The sequence below is a fragment of the Oncorhynchus keta genome, chromosome 32 (genome assembly GCF_023373465.1).
Source record: "Oncorhynchus keta strain PuntledgeMale-10-30-2019 chromosome 32, Oket_V2, whole genome shotgun sequence".
Classification (NCBI taxonomy): Eukaryota; Metazoa; Chordata; class Actinopteri; order Salmoniformes; family Salmonidae; genus Oncorhynchus; species Oncorhynchus keta.
This window is the reverse complement of record NC_068452.1, coordinates 32,341,682-32,350,624: the sequence shown is the minus strand read 5'-3', so window position 1 is coordinate 32,350,624 and position 8,943 is coordinate 32,341,682. Positions and strand designations below refer to the sequence as shown.

At 49.1% G+C, this 8,943-nt stretch overlaps 1 protein-coding gene across 1 annotated transcript in view; it reads right to left on the bottom strand.

The window, feature by feature from the left end:
- LOC118365651 (voltage-dependent calcium channel gamma-2 subunit-like) overlaps positions 1-8,943 on the bottom strand; it is an 80,136-nt gene that overhangs the window by 19,254 nt on the left and 51,939 nt on the right. Inside the window, exon 2 of the mRNA XM_052491431.1 lies at positions 1,654-1,737. Coding sequence (XP_052347391.1) covers positions 1,654-1,737 — 84 coding nt within the window. The remainder of the gene's footprint in view (positions 1-1,653; positions 1,738-8,943) is intronic.

The following is an 8,943-nucleotide window of genomic DNA, read 5'->3' as shown; positions in this document are numbered from 1 at the left end:
CATTTGTTTGAAACTCTCAATACTGTGTTGAAACTGTGTATTGTTCTATGAAAATAAACAAAACCCATCATTTGGGTTTGAGCATCGTAGACATCAAAGTCTCACACTCACAGGAATCTTGTGAGATGCGGGAGACATGTTTTGATCCCAGTTAGTCCCAACAGAAACATTAAATAGGGAGAGGAAAAGCCAACCTTGGAAGGGCTATTCAACTACAGTATGTTCTTATTGGGGACAAATTGCAGTGTTTGTGACACTCCCTTCTAACAATCCTCATAGAGGGAAACAGAAGGCATGAGCATGTTCCAGAGTGTCTTTCAGGAATGGGGTCATAGACAAAAAGGTTCAAATGCTAGAGCCAAATTCATAGGAAAAAATGAATTCAACATGCCACATTGACTTCAGAAACCACCAGAAGCTTCTGTTTATCACAGTGAGCATTTCAATCTACCTGTTCTCCTCTACTTTTCCTGGCTGGCAAAGTGCCAGGATGTTGTCTCTGGTTTTGAATCTGAATTTAGAGACCTGAACTTAAAAACGTAATCTAAACGCATCCGAGAAGTTTAATATATAAAACTTTTATAAACTTGAAATGATAGTTTGTAAACTTGATACACAGACAATGAATGCAATATCTATCAAATTAAAAATGAATATATAAATATTGAATTTTAATATTCAATTAAATGTAAATGTCATTTTAAAACTGGAAGCAATATTCACTCAATTCAGTTTCAAATCATGAAATACAAGTTTGTGCATTACACATTCAAAAATATTACATTCAAATTCAATACCCTAATACAAATTCTAAATTATGGAATTTGGCAGGGTAGCTGGGTATGGGGCGGCAGGGTAGCCTAGTGGTTAGAGTGTTAGACTAGTAACCGGAGGGTTGCATGTTCAAACCCCTGACCTGACAAATCTGTTGTTCTGCCCCTGAACAGGCAGTTAACCCACTGTTCCTAGGCTGTCATTGAAAATAAGAATTTGTTCTTAACTGACTTGCCTAGTTAAATAAAGGTAAAAAATAAAATACAATCTGTTGGCATTGAAATCATGTGATTTTAGGATTGCTACTGCAGCTTGTTTGACACTAATTTCCATGTCTTGCTAATAGCAGTGAGGAAAACAGAGCACAAATCAATGTGTTGAGTTTACAGGGTACACAGCGGACTGTAATACTGCACATTACGTTACACATGGCAGGCAGTAAAAACAGCCAGGAGAGGAGGAGTTCAGACCAGACAGACAGGCACTCACTAAAAGCAGGATACAGTTTAGAGATATATAAAATAACACACAGGCCCACCAGAACTACTGTCACTGTATTGACTTCAGGGGCTGGGTGGGAAAGTGGGCTCAGGTATTAAATATGAACAAGTTGTCAGTGGAAGTAAGAGGATGCGTTTTTGGCTGATTTCTGTCCCCCCTTGTCACCTGATTGAAGGTTACCTCATATTAAATACTACCCTCTCTTAACAAGATTAGAAACTACACAGTTGTACATTTGTGTAGTATTTGTGTAGTATTTACACTATTCACTACAATACAGTATCAAATGCGCAGATGGGATGCCCAGACCACACTATCCCTTGAGGCTCACTGGTTCCTCTGTACTGTAAAAGTGAAAGCCAAAGAGAGGAGACTCACGTAAGAAGTACTCAGAGGGGTCCGCTTCATAGTCCGTGTCTTCAGGAAAGTGATCTATCTGTTTACACATCCCTTTAAAGTTCCCTGGAGGAGAAACAAGACAGAAAACACACAGGGTCAGAAAAGCAGTCACAGAGGAAAAATAATAATAGAACCAAGAGAAACGCCATTGTAACACAAAGCATGACCTGAGTCAGTTCCAACCCATGAGGTTATGAGTGTACATGTAACTGCCAAAATAAAGGAAACACCAACATAACATAACAACATAAAGAAAGAGCTTCTGAGATCCACAGGAAGATTTGAATAGAACAGATGAATTATTATGGAGCAACACAGCACTTAAGTGAAGGTATTGTACGCCTGCAGGAAGGAAGGGATGGTGAGACACGGGAGGAGGTCAAGTGATGAAGGGAGGGAGGGATGGATGGATGCGTGTTTTGGGGATACCTGGAGCACGGAGGAATGGAGGAGGATGTGGATACTGTTCCGGTGTGTGAAACATATGGGCCAGTGATTTGTTTGTGTGGGAAGCAGAGAGATGAATATATATGAGTGATAGGCTCCTGGACATTTAGTCATTACATCCATTCTAGATGGCTGCCGTTTTGCAAGCTCTGACCCAGAGCTTGTATATATATTGTATATATATATATTACATTTACCCCCTTTTCTACCCAATTTCGTGGTATCCAATTGGTAGTTACAGTCTTGTCTCATCCCTGCAACTCACGTACGGACTCGGGAGATGAGAAGGTCGAGAGCCATGCGTCCTCGAAAACACGATCCAACCAAGCCGATCCAACCAAGCAAAACTGCTTCTTGACACAATGCCCGCTTAAGCCGGAAGCCAGCCACACCAATGTGTTGGAGGAAACACCGTACACCTGGTGACCGTGTCAGCGCATGCCCGCCACAGGAGGCGCTAGAGCGCGATGGGACAAGGACATCCCTGCCAGCCAAACCCTCCTCTAACCCCGATGATGCTGGGCCAATTGTGCGCCGCCCCATGGGTCTCCCGGTCGCGGTTTTTATCTGATAGGATAATAATATGTGCCAAAACCAAAGTTGCACCCCTGCCTGTATGTATGTATGTATGTATGTATGTATGTATGTATGTATGTATGTATGTATGTATGTATGTATGTATGTATGTATGTATGTATGTATGTATGTATGTATGTATGTATGTAAATGTAACACACAGCGATGTTAGGAAACATGAGAATGAAACTCCACAGAGGAGTGGGCGCTCTGCCCTTCTCATAAGCACCATGGACTGGGTTTCTCTAGCCTAGGCAGCACATGCCCTGGTCTGGCTTTGGTGGTCATGCGAGTCTGAGGTTGCTAGTCAGAATGGAGGCCTCTCCGGCAGCAGGTGGCGGCTTGTAAACAAGAGTGGCACAGCTGGTGAGACCTGGAGCGGCTCCAACTGCTGTGCAGTGGGAACCTCATCTCCTAATGCTCATTCATTTGGCTGACGCCTCAGTGCCCAGGCTGCCAAGTCACTCGCTCTGCCCTTTCAGGAAAAGCAGCCTGCCTGGCCTGTCCTTCTTCCCACGTCCCACTTTTCTCTATACCCTCATCCCTCCATTCCTCCATGCTGCGTTACCACAGAAGGTCCATCCGTGATGGGGTCACTCAAGGTCGCACGGCGAAGGAATCACCCAATACAGAGGTCATTACTGCACCTCTGTTGCCGAGGAGGAAACAGACGAGGAGGTCTCATTAACTTATTCATCTCCTTCTCCCTCCAGTGTCTGTCTAATTAGGTGAACAGGTGTTTGTTAGCCGGGTGCCAGGTGTTGCCGAGGAGAAGATGGCGGGAAGGCAGGATGGGTGCCGCGGGTGCGGCTGGGTGGGGTGCTGGTTTTGTGAATGGACTCCACGGATGGAGAACGGACCCCCGGTGAGAACCGCTCGGATATGAGAGCGACTGGTGTCTGAAGAAGAGCTATAAGACAGACTTAACACTGCTCTTCCTTCTGTGCACACTGTGTGTGGTGGGGCTCACAGAAGGCTGAGGGGAGACAGTGTTTGATACCACAGAGGTAACTGTCTGTTAACTGTCTGAGGGTAGTTAAGGTTTCATCAGAGGAGAGTTTGTTGTGATTGTTCCAATGTCATTGGGTTTTGACCGAGCGGTTGGCAGAGGCCTTGCTAGGCTGGAGTTGGGCCGCAGCAGAGGAGTGTGGGAACCTCCGTGTGAAACACACACTAATCCTTCCTCGGTGGACAGAGTCCAAAGTGCTGACGGTGTGTGTGTCCACTTCTCTCTCACCTTCCCCAGCTCTGGCTCATAATCAAAAAGCACTCATTGATTTCCATCAACAAGCTCTGCGGCAATTAACAAGAGACAGGGAGGAATATATGGGAAAGAGGGAGAGGCAGAGGAAGGGCAATGAACAGAGAGAAGGTTGAAGTCCAGAAGAGAGGGGGATAGATCTGCTTCCATTGTCACACTTTCATCATTGTTGGGTTGAAACTCATAGGCCTAAAAAGCACATCAAACTCAGTGTGCGACTCTTACCACCACTGACACCACAGTACAGCCGCTGAGCCTCCACAATAAATAACATCTATCAAGAAGTGGGTCAAATGCAGTGAAGGAGAGAAATAAGGAATATTCTGAACTCTTTCATTTCAAATCCATTTCAATAAGGATACGACTGTTTATGTAGTTACACAGCACAGACGGAACAAAACTTATAACATTGAGAACACAGAATTCACCCACAGTGCACCACGTGTCTTTGTCTTATCAACAGCTGACATCACAGAGTGGGAGAATGGTATAGTTAGCTGGCTGTCCCGTCCACAGTTGTGTCACTTGTTCATGCAGCTGCAGAGAGTAGCCTATTGGGGGAACCACTTCAATTAGTGCGCTGAAAGATTTATGTGACACTTAGCCGCTGCAAACTGTCCTTCTCTTGTCAGACAAGTAAACTCAGCACGCTGGTAAATGTTTTATACTAACATTATTATTTTTCAGAAACCTCCCGTACAAAAGTGTGTGACCGTGGGAAGGGTGAAGGGTGGAGGGGGGAGAGGGGGAGAGAAGGGAGGAGGAAGGGAGGAGGAGGGCGGAGGGGGGAGAGGGGGAGGAAGGGAGGAGAGGGAGGAGAGAAGGGAAGGGAGGAGGAGGGTGGAGGGGGCGGAGTGGGGAGAGGGGTAGGAGGAGGGCGGAGAAAGGGGGAGGAGGGCGGAGGGGGAGAAGGGGAGAGAAGGGAAGGGAGGAGGAGGGGGAGAGGGGGAGGAAGGGAGGAGAGGGAGGAGAGAAGGGAAGGGAGGAGGAGGGTGGAGGGGGCGGAGTGGGGAGAGGGGGTAGGAGGAGGGCGGAGAAAGGGGAGGAGGACGGAGGGGGAGAAGGGGAGAGAAGGGAAGGGAGGAGGAGGGTGGAGGGGGAGAGGGGGAGGAAGGGAGGAGAGGGCCGGAGGAGGGAGGGAGGAGGAGGTGGGTGGAGGGGGAGTGGGGGGAGGGAAGGGAAGGGAGGAGGAGGGTGGAGGGGGCGGGGGGGAGAGGGGGAGGGCCGGAGGAGAGGGGAGGGAAGGGAAGGGAGGAGGAGGGTGGAGGGGGAGAGGGGGAGGAGGGAGGGAGGGGGAGGGGGAGAGGGAGGAGGGGAGAAGGGGGGAGAAGGGAGGAGGGGGGAGGGGGTGGAGGGAGGAGAGGGAGGAGGAAGGGAAGGGGAGGAGGGTGGAGGGGGAGGAGGGAGGAGGAGGGCGGAGAGGAGGGGTGGAGGGGGAGAAGGGAGGAGAAGGGAAGGGGGAGGGTGGAGGGGGAGAGGTGGAGGAAGGGAGGGAGGGGGAGGAGGGAGAGGAGGAGGAGGTGGGTGGAGGGGGAGAAGGGGAGGGAAGGGAAGGGAGGAGGGGAGGGTGGAGGGGGGGAGGGGGAGGAGGGGGAGGGGAGGGAAGGGAGGAGAGGGGCCGGAGGGGGAGAGGGGGAGGAGGGAGGAGGGGCCGGAGGGGGAGAGGAGGAGGAGGGGAGGGGAGAGTAGGGGGGAGAGTAGGGGGCAGAGGGGGAGGCCAATCTGGCAGGGGACCCACAACAGGTGTCTGGTGGGTCACGACATCTTCATTCAGCATTTAAAGACAGGCCATAGTATCCACTATGTTACCTCTATCTGAGGGATGCTCACTATAGCAAGCTGTAGTACTACAATAGCATCATGTCAGTACATACTCAGCTCTGTTGAAAGTGCTTGGTGTTAAAAAGCAATCGAGGCATTGTAAGTATAGCTAGCCTTCTAACTGGGCATATACGTCTTGCGCTAATCATTTATAAAGCAGTTAGAATTAAGAGCAGAGCCAGGCCATGGGACCGACCCACTGGGTCCCATCAGCTGGCTCCATACTAGGGATCAGCGCTGGACTTCAGGAGAGGAGAGGAGGAAGAAGGGAAGAGGGAGGTGGAGAAGGTCAAGTGAGTGGGGCTGGTGGGTGGGTGTAGATTTACAATCGCCCATCCCACAGAGGCTCCTGGTCTGCTCAGCACCTGGATTTTCTGGTCGATGTGCCCCCATTTTCTGTTCCCTAGAGATGGCTGTATAGTATGTCTCCAAGGTTGTGTCTTCATGGGGAGATTCCAGTGATGAGGCTGTGATTTGTAAATTGGCCTCTGCTCTGGGGAGTCCTACTCTATTGGCAAGATCGTCATGTTGGGATCAACATTCTGAATAAAAATACTCATATTGGAATCAATATATTCCAAGGTCGGGGTTAACTGTTAAAGAATCACACAGAGGTACTTTTTCCAATGCTATTGAAGCCACTAACACAGCCCCTGCTGGGCTGCCTTCTGGTTATCTCCTCAAGCAAGAAAAGTTACATTTTTCTCTCTGGCTTTCACTGAGGAGAGGATTATTGGCCCTGGTGCTTTAGATTTTTATTTATTATTTATTTATTTGTTACCCCCTTTTCTCCTCAATTTCATGGTATCCAATTGTTTAGTAGTTACTGTCTTGTCTCATCGCTACAACTCCTGTACGGGCTTGGGAGAGACATGCGTCCTCTGAAACACAACCCAACCAAGCCGCACTGCTTCTTAACACAGCGCGCATCCAACCCGGAAGCCAGCCGCACCAATGTGTCAGAGGAAGCACCGTACAGCTAGCGACCTGGTCAGTGTGCACTGTTCCCGGCCCGCCACAGGAGTCGCTAGTGCGTGATGAGACAAGGATATCCCTACCGGCCAAACCCTCCCTAACCTGGAGGACGCTAGGCCAATTCGCCCCACGGATCTCCTGGGAACAGCTGGCTGCGACAGAGCCTGGGCTCGAACCTAGCGTCTTTAGTGGTGCAGCTAGACCACTGCGCCACCCGGGAGGCCCTTGCTTCGGATTTTTGGACGGTTTAAGTCGACTGTGGCTTTCTCCACTTCTACGGAAACCATACTATCTCATTCTTTTTTCTCTCTTTCTGTGTCTCTCCCCTCTCTCTTACTCTCTTTCCCTCTCTCTCTCTCTCTTTCTCTCTCTCTCTCTCTCTTTCTCTCTCTCTCTCTCTTTCTTTTTCACTCTCTCTCCTAACGTCCGGCTGATAGAAATAACCATTGGCCCATAAAACCCGGGGAGATTACGGCAGAAGAAATTTTTATTTTAATTTGAATTGTAAGCCTTGACTCCCAACACATTTTCTTTCCACACAATTTCCATTCACAGGAAAAGATTACTGAGGGATTATTCAAGATAATTGGGAGTGTTCAATTACCAACTGACCCACCTCCCACCTCCCCCACCTCCTCCCACCTCCTCCCACCACCCCCACCTCCTCCCACCTCCTCCCACCTCCCCCACCTCCCACCTCCCCCACCTCCTCCCACCTCCTCCCACCACCCCCCACCTCCTCCCACCTCCTCCCACCTCCCCCACCTCCCACCTCCCACCTCCTCCCACCTCCCACCATCCACCTCCTCCCACCACCCACCTCCTCCCACCTCACCCCCACCTCCCACCTCCCCCCTCAACTTCTCCAACTAATATGACATCTGGAAATGCTCTCCCTACTACATGTGTAATACATTTTGGATGTGACACTTGTGCCCAAACAAAAACCACAATGTCTAGACATGATCTTGACACTGTCAGCTTAGTCCTGTTAAAGAAAGACTAAAACACTCATCCTTGACAATATGTGTGTGTGTGTGTGTGTGTGTATGGACGCAGGTGAGAGAGCTAAGCATTCATCCTCTTCCTTAACCACCCCCTCTACTGCTGCTGCTGCTGATGTCATCCATCAGTGATGTCTAAGACTCCAGAGATTCCCTTAGGACACAACAGAACAGAACATAGAGAACCGGCCAATCCCCAGACCCCTAGCCACAGACAGACACACAGGAGGGCCCGCCCACACACACTGACCTCCTAACAGTAGTGTCACCACCACAGCTCCCGAAACACAGGCAGTAGTTTGTTGTTCTGGGACATAACCATGGAGGAGGTGCTATGAGGTTCTGTGGCTGGATGAAGAAGGGAGGGTCAACAGGCCTGGTTCAAGTAGGAGGCGTTGTTCGAGGTTGAGAGACAGACAGAGAGAAAAAGAGAGAGGAAACGCAGCTTGGTGCACCGGATTCCAGCCGAGTGCTTACTTCTGAGCCGGTGGGTGGAATTCTGGAAAAGTTTGCAGGCAGCTACCTAATGCGTCAGCAGCAGCCACCCCCACACATCCCCCCTTCTACCCCCCTTGCACTGCCCCCTCGGCAGCCGTTGCCATGTGGACATCAGATCCAGTTGCTGTGAATAAAAAAGAGATTCCTGGTGTGGGGGTTGCCATGGAGACAGTTATCTGGGGCCCACTTGAAGATGATCACATGGGTGGAGCTGATGTTTGGGCCAATCTAGTGATGCGTTTAACCCCTGGACTGACTCACTGCTCACTTGGCTTTATGCAGTGTTCCTACACCTTTATGTTGCTAACCAACATAGAATTCGGCTATCCCCAACCTCTACATGTTAGCAACATTCTATACAGTACCTGTCAAGTTTGGACACACCTTCTCATTCAAGGGGTCATCTTTATTTTGACTATTTTCTACATTGTAGAATAATAGTGAAAACATCAACACTATGAAATAACACATATGGAATCATGTAGTAACCAAAAAAGTGTTAAACAAATCAAAATATATTTTATATTCGAGATTCTTCAAAGTAGCCACCCGTTACCTTGATGACAGCTTTGCACGCTCTTGGCATTCTCTCAACCAGCTTCATGAGGTAGTCACCTGAAATGCATTTCAATTAACAGGTGTGGAATTTCTTTCCTTCTTAATGCGTTTGAGCCAATCAGTTGTGTT